The following is a 16761-nucleotide window of genomic DNA, read 5'->3' as shown; positions in this document are numbered from 1 at the left end:
TATGAGTAAGTTGAAAGTGCACACATCATATATAATAATCAATATATACTAATTGTTCTTCTCTTCACTGAAGCATTCATTGTGCATTCAGAACCATAATAATCACCACTAATTTTCTGCTCGGACCTGGCATCAAAGCATAAGCAGAACCAGAGTATAGCATATTTTAACACCCAATATAGCAATATTCTGCTGGGGGAAAGCCAGCAGAGGTGAGAAAGACTGGTAAAGGTTGTAGTGATAAAAAAACAACACAAGATACTAGCGCTTTAAAAGATACTGGTGTGTCCTTTTCAGTTCAGTCTGTATTGTTCATTAAAATAAATTCAAAACAGTTTTTATCAAAGCAAGATGTTTTTAAAAAAAGTTATCTGAGAAAACAGTACTTGGAATTTGCTGAAAATCCAGAAAGGTTGCTTGCTGTCCTTAGAGGATAAGGGATGTATGTGCACAATCACCTGCGGCAGCTGCTTCTTTAGAGTGAAGTCATCCCATGAATAGGATACCAATAAAGGAATATATAGAAGAGCGCCAAATCAGTAAAAAGTGCATTTATTTTATACAATTAATAAAAGTCTCACTTACATCCATAATTATTATTGTCCTCCGTTTGATAGTCAAATCACTGTTCCCTTTTGCTGGTGCTGTTACTGGATGAATCCTCCTCCACAGCGCGCTAGGGGAAGCTCTGCTGTGTTCTGTGATGCACAGAGACTCAGACTGGCTCATAGACAGCGTGTGATGTCAGCCGAGGGGGGAACCCAAAAGCACAACGCGTTTCTGAGCTTGCGCAAGCCTCGTTCGGGCATGTGCACTCCTTTCTCAAGTGCAGGTATCCAGTCTGAGTCTCTGTGCATCACAGAACACAGCAGAGCTTGCCCTAGCGCGCTGTGGAGGAGGATTCATCCAGTAACAGCACCAGCGAAAGGGAACAGTGATTTGACTATCAAACGGAGGACAATAATAATTATGGATGTAAGTGAGACTTTTATTAATTGTATAAAATAAATGCACTTTTTACTGATTTGGCGCTCTTATATATATTCCTTTATTGGTAAAGGTTGTAGTAGCAGGCCTAGAGAGGTGACTGAAACTGGTGGCAGGCAAGCAAAGGAGACAGGAGCTGGTAATGCTAGAAGGCCAGTATAGATGGCAGGAGCTAAAAATGGTGGCAGGAGATGGCCAAGAGAGGTGGCAGGCGCTGTTAATGATGGCAGGTCAGGAGAGGTGGCAAGAGCTGGTAATGGGAGCAGGACAGCAGACTTGGCATGAGCTGTTAATGGTAGCAGACCAATAGAGGTGACATTACCTCACAACATTGTCAAGCCAGTAGAGGTGGCAGGAACTGGTGATCTTGGCAAAACAGCAATGGTGGCAGGAGGTTGCAATGGTGGCAGGCCAGCATTGGTGGCCAAATATGGTAATAGTGGCAGGCCAGCAGAGGAAGATATTTTTAAATAAAACTAATATTGAGAATACAACTCATTTTATTCTGAAGTCTCAGTATACATATACTGTTTTTCTTTAGGCCCACCACTGAAACATCTGTAAGTTGTATTGCTCTTTCATGTAAGCCAATCTGTGTTTTACATAAAACTAACACCAAACTTAGCTTAGATAATAGAAAAACAGCAGAGAAGATGTCTTAAAAGAATAATTATACATAATTATAAATATAGTAATTTTCCAGCATATAACAATACCTGATATTCCCATGCTAATGTGTTACTTTGTTTCACATTATAACCTTCATTATATAATAGAAATCATTTCAAAATCATAATTGTAATAAAGCATCTAGACACAACTGAGTGCATTTTGATATTACTTGTATTACACTTCAAATGTTATTTTACTGAAGTCATTAAGCTTGAAGTGCTGTAATTACTTGAGCCACATACTTCACAGGTTACTGAACTAATGCCTCAAATTTTCAACAAGTTATAAAGAAATAGCTCAATGCACAGATGTGTTTTAGTCACTAAGTTTAACATTTCAGTGCATACAGACTGTTTGATTGAAAAGAATTAGTTCTGCACTAAGAAATGCATTTTAAAATAATTTTCTCTTTAAAATATTGAATTGCAATGCAATGGGGCGTACAGACATACTTTAGTAGATATAATACAGGACTTAATCGTACCACATTAAAAAAAAAAATTGTTTTTCTTTCACTCGTATAGTGATGATACTTTACGTTCAAACAATTGTTTATTGATGAAGCATAATATGCAATTAAATGCTGGATGGAAACATAGACATAACCATCAATGACAAAAGTTAAAAACTGAAAAAAATAGCAAATATACAAGATTGGAAAAAAGCCAAAAGCATTTAACCTAGCAGATAATCTATAATACACATATATATTATCTAAGTAAAAGTATTGTACACTTTCACATTTTTTATTTTTTTTTGCTTTAACTTATTCGTATTTGTGTAGTTATATTCCCTGTGGCATTTGTTTGTCTTACCTTGTAATGATGGGCTCACATGTTGTGGCTACAGTTGGTAGTGTCATGGCTGGCCCTATGTCCATGTATTCATTCACCTAGCTTGTCCCTATTTATCAAAGGGATAGGCAAATTTATGATCTGGGTCACAATATATGCCTGTCCATTACCTATGTTTTCCTGTGCTTCCTTTGTGCTGCATCACAAATGTGGTAGTGCTAATGTGATGGAAGACAGCATGGTGATCTTTATGTTGTGTGTTCTGCCTGTGTCCTATCTAATAACTGTGTAGTTCTCACATAAAGAGCATATGACTGAGACCCTGGAATCGTGGGATATATTGTTTCTTTACAGGAAGTGTCAGTTCTTAGACTACAGACAGAGGTCATGCATTACTTGTGCAGTGCCATGTAGCATGCCTCATGTTTGAACACAAACAAAAATTGCCGACAAAGGAATGTGAAGATTTACTCAATTATGAACTATGCATACAGGGTAACAATTTATGCCATCAAACAGCATGATAAATGCACATCACAAGATGAAAAAACAACGTGCATTTAGAAAGGTTTATAACCTTTAAATAACTAAATATGGGGACTTTGAAGGTGCCAAACATTATACTTTACACCCTTTGAGCCCCTATATGCCTTTCCCCTCATAATTGCCTGCATTCTGGGCTGTGAAGGTGGTACAATAGGAGGGTAGAGCTAAATATTTATTTTGACACTGGGACTCTCCCTATACTCATGGACTGTCATGGTAGTGTGATCACGGAGCATGTCATGTACATTGCTCTCTTGCACACAAGCAGAGGTCATCGGAGCACAAAGGAACACTTGAAAGAAACTTACTACATTATATGTGTTGTTTTCTTAGTATTGGTGTGCATTGCAAGAATCAGCTTAATGCATCTGAACACTTTATAGGAAGCATTGGTAGACCTGTTTTAAAACCTTTGTGATCTATTTGGTTTAATCGTACACTCTGAGATGCATTTTGGTCTCACAACATCTGATTTATAGGTACATTATACAGAGAGAAAGAACTATACAGATATTTGATTACATGGGGACAGATTGATTACAGTTGAATACTAATTATGATTTTTGGTTATTAATAATTAAACTTTTACCTTTAGGGTCTATAGGAATGGTCCAAGTTACCAGTCAGACAGCATATACATTTTGTATATAGTAATATACATATTAAAATAGCTATATAGAATGTCAGAGTCATATATTTGCATATACTGTATATAGCTACATAGAAATATACACATATGTGTTAGAGTGGATGCGCTTCCATTCAACAAGGATTCATATGATGTAATAAACTTTTTTTTTGAATATTCATATAATAAGATATTAAAATGTTATATAAGTGTATACTTGTAAATAGAAGTGTCATATTTGGCACCTTAAAAGTTCCAATATTTAGTGATTCTAGTAATTTTCAAAGTATGATAGACTCATTAGCCCAAAATTATAATTATTTGAAGATATTATTTCATTAACCTTAAAGTGGTTCTTAAGCCTAAACCTTTAGAACCACTAACCTCCCTTTATACTCACCTTGTTTAATTTAATTTAAATTGTGTATAATGCAGTAACAGCATGTCATTTATTACTGCAAATATATATACTTTTTCATAACCAGTAGCTGTGCATTGTCTTCCCTTCCTTTCTTGATTACAGCTACCCATAGGATTTTAGTTTTGATGTCATTTTATTTTATTAAAATTCATATATGGATTGTAATATCATCATTTTCATGTTTTGTAGCTCTGAATATATTTATATATTTTTTATGTTTATGTGTATTTTTTTAAATTGACTTTTGATATGTATATATAACTTTTTTGGATTCTCTAGTGTATATGTCATTATATATGAGTTTTATTTGCATTAAATATTCATAAATTTTTACAATTCGTATATAAAATGTATGCAACATGGCTGAGCAATTTATATTTAGTTTGTGCATTGTTGTATATGCATACATCCAAAAGAGGGAGCTCTTTCATGCAGGATTGCGCTTTTTAATTCTTACCGTATGTCTGTTTAGTTCATAGATAATTTTGCAATTTTTTAATAAAATACTTTTTTTATTTATCTCTTGCCACAGTTTATTCATTCTTTAGTAATTCTGAATAAGATAAAATGTTATTTTTTATATACTTGCATGAGTCATCTCTGTTCTGAGAGGCTGCATGTATTCGCCGAGCATTTCTGGTGTCACTGTTCCTTTAAATGGATGACTGCTGACGTTACACACAGACCTCCAATCCCAGAGGACGCCAGTTTGAGGAAACACATCGGGCGGAGTGTGTGTATGATGTCATCACATACAGGTTGTGAGATACCGCGGTTGGCGTTGTTAACATTGATGCTTTTTAAACACTGCCTAAATGCAAGTGCAGCTCTCTTTTTTAATAAAGATGTTATATTGCACTTGAGGTTTTCCTTGCATATATCTTATATATGCTGATGCAGAGATCGATTCTCTGATGCCAAAGGGGCTAATTCTCACAGTCCGTTGCAGCCTGCTAAGGAAACACATCATTGGGGATTTGTTGTCACTGGCAGCTTCTTGCATGGAGTTTGAGTTTTATGCTAGTTTAATCTCTGTAATTTTGGATCAATTTATTTTGGTAAGAAACCCCCTTTTTTCTTTCAAAGGAGCAGGTTTAAACACTGAAGCATAATACATAGAACTGAGCACTTTATTCACCATCAATTGCACAAGACCTCTGTATTACATCAGGAGATTGGTGTGTTGGACTCCTATTATTAACCACTTCCCGACCAGCGCACGACGATGTACGTCGACAGAATGGCACGGGCAGGCATATTGGCGTACAGGTACGTCCAATATTCAATGCCGCCCTGCCATCGGGAGCGCGCTGCCGGCGGCGCACTCCCGCGCTGGTCGGGACCCCCGTGAGTCCGGTCGCGAGACCCGCGGACTCGATCGCCGCGGGCATCCCCGCGATCGTCTCACGGAGCGGCCGAATGGAGGAAATGCTGTGTAAACAGCATTTTTCCATTCTGCCTAGCAACTAGTGATGCTGATCTCTGCTCCATGTGATTGGAGCAGAGATCAGTGTTCACTAAATGAAAGCCCAACCCCCTCACAGTTAGTAACACACCCCTAGGAACACTTAACCCCTACACTGCCACCCACTGGTTAACCCCTTCACTGCCAGTGTCATTTACACAGGAATCACTGCATTTATATAGCAGTGATTACTGTATAAATGACAATGGTCCCAAAAATGTGTCAAAAATGTCCGATGGGTCCCCCACAATGTCGCAGTCACAATAAAAATCGCTGATCGCCGCCATTACTAGTAAAAAAAAAAAATAATAAAAAATTATTAATAAAAATGCTCTAAAACTATCCCTATTTTGTAAACGCTATAACTTTTGCGCAAACCAATCAATAATCGCTTATTGCGATTTTTTTACCAAAAATATGTAGAAGAATACGTATCAGCCTAAACTGAGGGAAAAAAATGTTTTTTTTATATATTTTTGAGGGATATTTATTATAACAAAAAGTAAAAAATAATGCGTTTTTTTCAAAATTGTCGCTCTATTTTTGTTTATAGCGCAAAAAATAAAAACCGCAGGGGTGATCAAATACCACCAAAAGAAAGCTCTATTTGTGGGGAAAAAAGGACGTCAATTTTGTTTGGGAGCCACGTCGCACGACCGCGCAATTGTTAGTTAAAGCGACGCAGTGCCGAATCGCAAAAAGTGGTCTGGTCTTTGACCAGCAAAATGGTCCGGTCTGCAAGTGGTTAAGAGCTATTGTGTTTTATCAATTTGCATGTTTTTGATTTTATGTATTCGTTTATTACTCTTTTGAACTTTGCTTATTTTGTACTTATTTGTAATTTCACTTATTGCATCTATTCACCAGTTTATACCAGTTTATAAATTTAAAGAGACAGTGCACCTTTTTTTCATTTTAAATTCGTTTTTGGCCCAGTATCTGGGTTGCATGAGCTGCAGCAGTCATTTGGTTTGAAGCTGAACACATGATTTTTCCTTACTTTATAACCATAAGAAGCCACTTCCTATGGTGGCACACAGAGAAGAAGAGCTTTGAATGCCGTAGGGGACCCAGAAGAGGAGGTTCTTGGCCACTCTGTTCAAAATCATTACACACAATGGGTAAGTATAATTATTATTATTCAGGATTTATATTATTATTCAGGATTTATATAGCGCCAACAGTTTGTGCAGCGCTTTACAACATGAGGGCAGACAGTATACTTACATTACAAATCAATACAGGAGGGATCAGAATTATAATGCATGTTATACTAAAAGGAAAAAAAAAGTCTTTACAAATGGTTTAATATTTTGGAAGGAAATGTGTAATATTAATATGCTGTGTGTGTGTATATATATATATATGTATATATATATATATATATATATATATATATATATATATTATACTTACTCATACTAGGCTGAAATTAAAAGAGAGGAAAAAAGGGAGAGAAAACACCTTTATTGTTCAAAGCTCACCTCAGGCTATGAAAATAATTCAATGTACTTGACATTGATTGATTTACTAAAGGCAGGTGAAGCTTCACTTTGCTAAGAATACTCAATCACATGCAAGGAAAATACTGAATTTTTGCTTGCACATGATTAAATTATGGAAGTCAGCAGAGCTTCACCTTATTTACTTAGCTCTGGAGCAAATGCCCTTGCAGAGTGCAATTGCACTTACAAAGTGCACAGTCTATTTGCAGTCTATTTAGTAAATTAATCCCATGGATTGTTTGTATAGTACTAGCATATAATAGTAGCAGTAACCGTGTGTCCAAGCTAGTCATACATGGATCAAATTTGGATGGTTCAGCAGGGACCCATGTATGGGCTATTTGGTTGTACACAAGTTGATCTCTCTATTGACTTGTGTACAACCAGCCTGTTGGGTTTTTCCTGAACACTCAATGCTTCTGGCTATAGCCGCAACACTGATCATTATATTCTGCAGCCGGGGAGCGTTGCTGGAGTGATTCCCCCATCCATTACAAATGTGTGGTTGGGGAATTGGCACATGTTTTTCATTTAACCCGTTGGTTGAATGCAAAAAAATGGCTAATGTATGGCCTGCCTAAGATTTGCATATTGTATTGTGATTTTAATGAGTGTGGGTATGTTTACAAATGTGTGAGGGGGGTGGGTGGGTGCACCCTTATGCATGAATGTTTATCTATGTGCAAAGCACACTGAGAGCTATTTTAGCCACTTGGCAACCGTCTCCTGTAGCTTTATTGCTACAGATGGCTCGACTGTGCAGAATCACATAAATATACATGATTTGCATATCTGGATAGGAGGTGAGTGTGCATGCACCCACCTGCCCCACCTGGCTGTGCTGTCATTCGCTACAGCACAAGAGGATCAGCGGGTTTTGGCCAGTGATTTATGGCTGGCACCTGCTGATTGGCTGAGCGAATGACAGAAAAAAGCCCTGTGCAAAGCAGGGAGTAAAAACCATCACATTGCTTAGTAAAACAGCACACAGTATATACACTAAACATTGTTAGGGACACAGTTAACCCATTGATTGTCCCTAAATGTTAACCCCTTTCCAGCCAGTGTCATTAGTATAGTGACAGTGTATATTATTAGCACTAATCACTTTATTAGTATCACTAGAGATATCAGTGTTAGTCAGTTCCCACTCAGAATCAGATAGTGTCAGATTCTACCACAGATTCTACCACACTATCACAGCCCCATTAGAGGTCGCTGATCACCGCCATTACTAGTATAACATAAATAAATAAATGATCCAGTTTATATACCATCATTTATGAATGCTATAACTTTTACACAAACCAATTAATATACACTTACAGGCATACCCTACTTTAAGTACACAATGGGGTTTATTTACTAAAGCTGGAAAGTGCAAAATCAGGCTCACTTCTTCATAGAAACCAATGAGCTTCCAGGTTTTATTACCAAAGCTTAATTGAACAATCTGGGGTTAGAAGTGCATTGGTTTCTATGTAGAAGTGAGCCTGATTTTGCACTTTTCAGCTTTAGTAAATAAACCCCATTGTGTACTTGAAAGTGGGATATGCCTGTATTGGGTTTTCTTCTTACCACAACATGTAGCGGCAAATAAAAATAAACAATAAAAAAAAGAAACCCAGTGGTAATCAAATTTTCAAATCAAGTTTTGTTTGAGTACAGTGTTGCATGACCACGCAGTTGCCTGTTAAATTAGCACTGTTGAATAGGAAACAATGGCCTGGTCATGAAGGGGGTAACATCTTCCAGAGTTGAAGTGGTTGAAATTCTAAACCTTTAACCAAAGACAAATTCGTTGTATGCTGTACATATTTGGCAAACAAAACTGTCTATGAGTCTGATTATTCTATGTATACAGAGTCTGATCATACACACAATACCCAATGACTGATATAAAGAGCATGAACAAAGCATTAGTATTTTAAAAAAAAGAATGGTTGTACTTACCACTGTAAAATTCATTACTTTCAATATCCATATCGTCATTGCTAAGTTAACAATCATGGTAACCAATAGCAAAAGGACAAAGAAGTATAAACACCTCTTCCGCCATCCGTAAATGCCCACTGGGTAAAATTGAGTGTTTTCAGTCCGTAGGTTATTTTGTTGTGTGGCCAAAATGTACTGTTCTCGTGTCATCTAAACCAATGAAAAGACAGAAAAAATTAAAAATTGTGCAGCAATACAAATGTATTTTGCATGTTAATACAAATTTATAAAGTTTAAGAAGAATTTGTAAATATGTGGGACTTTGCATATCTTTACAGACAAATTCCTGTTCATTGTGCTACAAAGTAAATCAAAGCAGCAGGATTCCTCCATCCATACAAGTGAGGTGGCTGGAGGAATCCTCCCCACTCTACTATTATATTCTGACAGCAGGACTCTTTCGCCCTCAGAATCTACTGAGTGATTCCTCTTTGCTGGACAGGGAGAGCCACGCACAGATCAAAATTTGGCCAGTCCCTAATGACCCTGCCGAGTTTCCATCTGTGTGTTATCAGCTTTGAACTTTTGGTTAATAAAAGCATTTTTGTAGTAAATCAACATTACAAAAATAATGGAAAAGTCAATATTACAATGTTTTTCTGTTATTAAAAAGTAAACTGCATAAATCACACACACACACACACACACACACACACACACACACACACACACACACACACTTGTGCCTTTTTTGTGAATGTGTTAATTACCACATCTTCTTTGTATAATCTTTAAGAGTAGAATAATTTGAGCACTATTCACAATCCAGCAATGGGGAAAAATAAAGCCTTAGCAGATTGCTCTTTACACATTCTAATTACTGTTTCTAATACTGTGCTTCTTAAAAAGATTTCAAATGTGTGATACTTAGCTAGGAATACATTATCATGCACATCAAGCAAACAGGCTGTACATATTACATTTTCACACTGACCCATACTTATTTTTGCCCTTCATTATTGACTCACTCATGCTTTTCAAGCAGATAACAATACATTGCATGCTGTGAACTTAATGAATTCCTTTAGTACTTATTCTGCGCAAATTGACACATTCATATATGTATTAACTCTTTCATAAAATTATGGAAAAATTTTAATAACTTGATAGCATAGTTATAAAAAACATTAGGTTCAAAGGGCTTTTTAACCTTCTGAAAGGAATGAATGCTTCTCTTGATTATCTCATTGGTAATACCATAATTCCTAGTTCTTCTACCACCTGCTTAGAAGTTTTTGGGAGGTTCTTTGTGTGACATCATTCCTTCTATTGTATTCTTCATAGTTTAACAAAAGCAAAGCAACCCCCAACAGGGTGAGTGTTACCACTGTCATATGGTAGCCCGAGATCACCACCCAGGGCCACTGATAGGTCAATACAACTGGCCCTGTTGTCCTGGGCCCGGCCAGCAGGGGAGCCCAGGGCAACCTGAACAGATAAATAATTATTGTTAAAAAAAATAAAAATCCTCCAGCCATGACCAATCAGAATCCTAAATACCGCCAACCCCCAACCCCCATCCCCCCATTTACTTTTTATGCTTTTTTTTACTGATAGCTTTGTGGAGAAAGGATGGTGGCAGGGGAGGGACTATTTTTCTATTTCGGACGCGAAAGAATGCCTCTACTGTGCCCGCTCATCTCCTCATGCTGGCTCAACTGGCTAGTGCTGTCCCTATGGCGTCACTGAGTGATGCGGTGATGACTCAGGCGAGCAGCCATGGCAGAGGACAAAAAACAAGCAGCTGACATCTGCATCCCATCTGACTGGAATCGTTTGTGGACACTCCGGTCCAGGCAGCAACATGATCAGGGAAGAAGTGATTGCTTGGGCCCAGCTAACAATGACACAGGTGTGTGCTTGCTTGGGGGGGGGCTTCAAAATCTACTACTACTGCAGAAGTATCTATACATTATGGCATTGGCGGCATGGGTGGCACTGTCTGCAGGTAGCACATGCGTTATGGGCTGGCTGCAGAGACAGTGCCACCCATGCTGCTAATACCATAATGGGCTACAGACAGTGCCACCTATTACGTTAACGCACGTGCTACCGGCAGACACAGTGCCACCCATGCTGCCATTGGCATTATGCCATTGGCGACATGGGTGACCTTGTCTGCAGCACAATAATGCATTGGCGGCATGGGTGGCACTGAAGCAGTTAGCACATGCATTATGGCATTAGTGTCATGGGTGGCACTGTCTGCAGCACATTATGGCATTGCCAGCATGGGTGGCACTGTCTGCATTCTATAGGATGACAACTCTCTTGAACAGATTCCTGCACTTGACTCCATGAGACTTACAGTATATGACATAAGTAGGTTAGTTAACCTTTCAGAATTTAACAAAACCGAACTGACTCTTTGGGTTATAATTATGGTATATGCTTGGGTAGTTCATGATCATTTCTTTTTATAGGAAGTGGCAAACCAAAAGCAGTCAGTTAAGTTCTATTTTTAGAATTACATTGCTGTGAAAAAATATTTGCCCCCTTTCTGATTTTTTATTTTTGTTTGCATATTTGTCACACTTAAATGACTCAGATCATCAAACAAATTTTATTATTATACAAAGATAACCCGAGTAAATACAAACTGCAGTTTTTAAATTATGGTTTCATTTATTAACCACTTAAGCCCTGGACCATTTGGCTGGCAAAAGACCAGACCACTTTTTTCTATTTGGCACTGCGTTGCTTTAACTGACAATTGCGCGGTCGTGCAACATGGTTCCTAAAAAAAATTGACATCCTTTTTTCCCACAAATAGAGCATTCTTTTGGTGGTATTTGAGCACCTCTGCGATTTTTATTTTTTGTTATAACTTTTTGCTACAATAAATATCTCCAAAAAAAATATAATTTTTTTTCCCCTCAGTTTAGGCCGATATGTATATGTATTCTTCTACATATTTTTGAATAGTTTTATGGCATTTTTTTTTTTACTAGTAATGGCAGCGATTTTTATCATGACTGCGACATTATGGTGGACACATCAGACAATTTTGACACATTTTTGGGACCATTGGCATTAGTACAGCGATCAGTGAGATTAAAATTGCTTTGATTACTGTAAAAATGTCACTGTCATTGAAGGGGTTAACACGGGGGGGGGGGCAGTGAAGGAGTTAATATGTATCCTAGTATGTGTTCTAACTGATGGGACTGTGCAGGGAAACGAACTGATCGAACTGATCGCTGTTCAGACGATCTGTCAGTTCACTGCTTTAGAGAACTGGAAACCGTGTGTTTACACACACAGCTCACACACAGCTCCCCGGTTCTCTGTGTGCCCTGATTAATCGCGGGATCCTGGCGGAGATGGAGACCGCCGGGCACTTTTTTGCAAACGAACCATGCTGCCGCAGTACAACTGTGGCGACTGGTCGGCATGCAGTTAATGCAACAAATCTGTCCAAACCTGCCTGGCTTCATATGAAAAAAGTTGTTGCTCTCTAAACCTAATAACTCATTGTGCCACCCTTGGCGGCACCAACTACAATCAAGAATTTGCAATAACTGGCAATGAGTCTTTCACATTGCTGTGGAGCAATTTTGGTCCACTCTTCTTTGCAGAATGAAATAAGAAAGGGTTTTTTGTGACTTTGAGTGAGGCACAAAACACATGGTAGGAGAAATTATAAAATTGTTTAAGTGACCTTTGAACAAAGCATACAGTGCCTTGCAAAAGTATTCAGCCCCCTTGAATTTTTCAACCTTTTGCCACATTTCAGGCTTTAAACATAAAGATATAACATTTTAATTTTTTGTGAAGAATCACCAACAAGTGGGACACAATTGTGAAGTGGAACGAAATTTATTGGATAATTTAAACTTTTTTAGCAAATAAAAAACTGAAAAGTGGTGCGTGCAAAATTATTCGGCCCCTTTACTTTCAGTGCAGCAAACTCACTCCAGAAGTTCAGCAAGGATCTCTAAATGATCAAATGTTGTCCTAAATGACTGATGGTGATAAATAGAATCCACCTGTGTTTAATCAAGTCTCTGTATAAATGCACCTGCTCTGTGATAGTCTCAGGGTTCTGTTGAAAGCGCAGAGAGCATCATGAAGACCAAGGAACACACCAGGCAGGTCTGTAATACTGTTGTGGAGAAGTTTAAAGCCAGATTTGGATACAAAAAGATTTCCCAAGCTTTAAACATCCCAGGGAGCACTGTGCAAGCGATCATTTTGAAATGGAAGGAGTATCAGACCACTGCAAATATACCAAGACCTGGCTGTCCCTCTAAACTTTCAGCTCAGACAAGGAGAAGACTGATCAGAGATGCAGCCAAGAGGCCCATGATCACTCTGGATGAACTGCAGAGAACTACAGCTGAGGTGGGAGAGTCTGTCCATAGGACAACAATCAGTCGTACAATGCACAAATCTGGCCTTTATGGAAGAGTGGCAAGAAGAAAGCCATTTCTCAAAGATATCCATAAAAAGTCTTGTCTAAAGTTTGCCACAAGCCACCTGGGAGACACACCAAACATGTGGAAGAAGGTGCTCTGGTCATATGAAACCAAAATCGAACTTTTTGCCCACAATGCAAAACGATATGTTTGGCGTAAAAGCAACACAGCTCATCACCCTCAACACACCATCTCCACTGTCAAACATGGTGGTGGCAGCATCATGGTTTGGGCCTGCTTTTCTTCATATACACATGTACGCATCTGAAATTGCCATTATCGCACACCTTTCTGTTTTCCTCAGTTTTCCTCCTTTCTGGAAAGCTGCATGATCTGCATGATATGCGATTTTTCACCTTTCCATTCTCTTTTCTCTTTTGTGGTATATGTTTTCTTTCACTTTGTATCCACTATACTTTTTACTTTTCCAGGCAACAATAGGTGTTGGTTTCTTATCCATGATTATATATGGGAGGAGCCCAGGGAGTGTGTCGGGTGTTACTTATACCCACACTGGGAGTCTTGTTCACACTTTGGCTTCTATACTCACACAAGCACATCATGTCTCAGAACAGGTAATGTCACCAGGTAACTATCCCTGTGATTTCCTCTATCACCAATGCCACGTACACATGATCGGAATTCTCATTGGGAAAAAGCCCTGCAACTTGCAACACTGCTTATTTGAAACAATTTATAAGTAAATATTCCAGGGAGATACACATCTTGTTTTCCCCTGCCCCACCTTCTTTTTTACTATCCAGGCAAAATATCAGATCCTATTTGGTACCTTTTTTCATTTTTTTGTTCAGATATGTTATGCCTTTGCTTCTGATGAGTGCCACCTGACCACAAAACGCATTGAGCGTATGAATGTCATCATGTTCCCAATACATGATACATGAGCTTGTCCTCAACTATGATTCATTTGAATCTTATAACCTATTTGTATCCATTACTCAATAAGCATTTGGCTTTTTACATTAATTACTTCCATGGGATACTATGTGATTTCAGATGCATGTGTATATACATATACGAATCCTTCTTTTCTGTATGCCATTGCTTTGTGTATAGATAAAAACACTCATGTTCAACCATGTATCATATGTTTATGAGGTATGCTTTGTTCATATGTCAATTAAACAATTTTAGAATTTCTCCTACCACATGTCTTGTGCCTCACTCAAAGTCCCAAAAACCCCTTTCTTACTTCTGAATTAGGGATGGAGGCACATGGTATCATGCACCTCATGTAAAGTCCCAAACCCCCCTTTTGCTTTCCTTCTTTGCAAAATAGTTTTAAGTCAGCCCCATTGGAGGGTTTTCCAGCATGAACAGCCTGTCTAAGGTAATAATACAGCATCTCAATTGGATTTAAGTCCGAGCTTTGACTAGGCCACTCCAAAAAAAAAAAAAATTTTGCTTTATTTGAACCATTTGGAGGTGGACTTGCTGTTGTGTTTCATATCATTGTCCTGCTGCATAAGCCAAGGGCGCTTGAGGTCACAAACTGATGGCTGGGCATTCTCCTTTAGGAATTTCTGGTAAGGCTCAGAATTCATGATTCCATCAATAAAGGTAAGTCGTCCAGGTTCTGAAGCTGCAAAGCAGCCCCAGACCATCACGCTACCACCACCATGTCTGACTGTTGGTGTGATGTTCTTCTTCTGAAATGCTGTAATAGTTTTATACCCGATGTAACGGGACGCACACCTTCCATAAAGTAAAATTTTTGTCTCATCAGTCCACAGAATATTTGCCTAAAAGTCGTGGGGATAATCAAGATTTTTTTTGGTAAATGTGAGGTGAGCATTTGTGTTCTTTTTGGTCAGCAGTGGTCTCATAAACGCATGTAAAGTAATAATAGTAAGATTTATTAAAAGGATAAGTCATAAACAATAAAGTAAACCACCAAACAACAATGGTGGCACACAATAATAACTTTCTAAACCAAACATGAATACAGGAATATTGAGGGTCTTTCTGCAAGTAATAGATGAGTGAGTATGGCGTGAAAATATCAGTAACCTTGGATATCAGGAGAAAAACTGTTGGCCAAAAATCTTGAAGTATTGGGCGGGTCCACTACATGTGAACCAGACATCTTACAGCTCCACATTTTCTTCAAAATAAAATGGAATGGTCAGGGAAGATGCATGCTAATTTATTTGGGGTATAATACCATTTGTGGAGGATTTTTTGGGCAGAATCCCAGTGCAAGATGCATTTAGACAGCTTAAGGGGCCTGCAGAGTGCAAAGTGCAAGTGTGCTGGTTAGGTAGAAAAATTGAGTGCTCAATACCAAGCTTTTATGGTAGGAGTATTAGAGGGCTTTCACATCGAGCCGCCCCGGGCATCGGCGGTAAAGTGGTGCTATTTTTATTGCCTCTTTACTGTTGTTTTAGCAGTTAAATCCACCCACAAAAGCAGTGTTTTGCCAGCGGTATCGCAGGCTGCCCCATTCATTTCAATGGGGAGCAGCGGTGGAGGAGCGGGGAGTTCACCACTCCTTCACCGCACCAAAGAAGCTGCTGCCAGGACCTTTTCTGATGCTCTGCCAGTGCACCACTCCAGTGTGAAAGCCCTTACATTAGTGAGTGCATTCAGGGCAACTGGGGTTACATTTCTTTTGTTTTTAAAACATTACATTTTAATTATATTTTTTTAAATGTTTTATTCTATTTTATGTTTTAACTTTATTGGGCAGGTGACAGGTGCTCTTCATGGAGAAATGTGTGGTCTATTAGATCCACTGTCTTCCCTGCCCGCCTAAACTAACTGAGCAAAGAGCTGCTTGTTTAGATGCTTTCCTGGCTGTATCAGCCAGAGAATGACTGCTCTTAAACTGAAAGTGACAAAATTATCATCGTTTCCAGCTTCATTCACTGCAGAGGAGATCAAGGAATGGATGTTCCTTGGTTTCCTCCCATTCGGCATCCTGAAGAGGTTTGATGTGTTCTCAGTCCCCTGGAAAGGTTTAGGAATTGGGGAAACCATGCGGGGGGGGGGGGGGGGGTTAATGGGGTAAGGAACAGCACCACTCGCACTATGAAAGTACTCTATAGCTGCCCGGACCACTTTCACTTTACAGGCAGGAGCTTCTTGAAAAAAAACATGTGCAGGCTTGAGGCTTGAAAACCTATAAAAAATAACCCCCCCCCCCCCCCCAAAAAAAAACTGCAAGACAAAGGCATAATGAGCTAGTATGTATCACATACTAGCTCATTATGCTCATACTTACCTTAAAACGCAGCTGTTGCAGCAGTCCCCACACAACAGCAGCGGATATTCTTCCAGGTTTGCGAAGTGATTGGCCGAAGCCACAAT

At 38.7% G+C, this 16761-nt stretch overlaps 1 protein-coding gene across 6 annotated transcripts in view; it reads right to left on the bottom strand.

The window, feature by feature from the left end:
• SGCZ (sarcoglycan zeta) overlaps positions 1-16761 on the bottom strand; it is a 1585391-nt gene that overhangs the window by 459650 nt on the left and 1108980 nt on the right. For all 6 annotated transcript variants that reach the window (XM_077477426.1, XM_077477423.1, XM_077477424.1 and 3 more), the window contains one exon: positions 8972-9163. In XM_077477426.1, the coding sequence (XP_077333552.1) occupies positions 8972-9163 (192 nt within the window). The remainder of the gene's footprint in view (positions 1-8971; positions 9164-16761) is intronic.

This window comes from Lithobates pipiens, unplaced genomic scaffold (genome assembly GCF_037356315.1).
Source record: "Lithobates pipiens isolate NorthernLeopardFrog02 unplaced genomic scaffold, aLitPip1_a1.2 Scaffold_13, whole genome shotgun sequence".
Taxonomy (NCBI): domain Eukaryota; kingdom Metazoa; phylum Chordata; class Amphibia; order Anura; family Ranidae; genus Lithobates; species Lithobates pipiens.
This window is presented reverse-complemented; position numbering and strand designations above follow the sequence as displayed.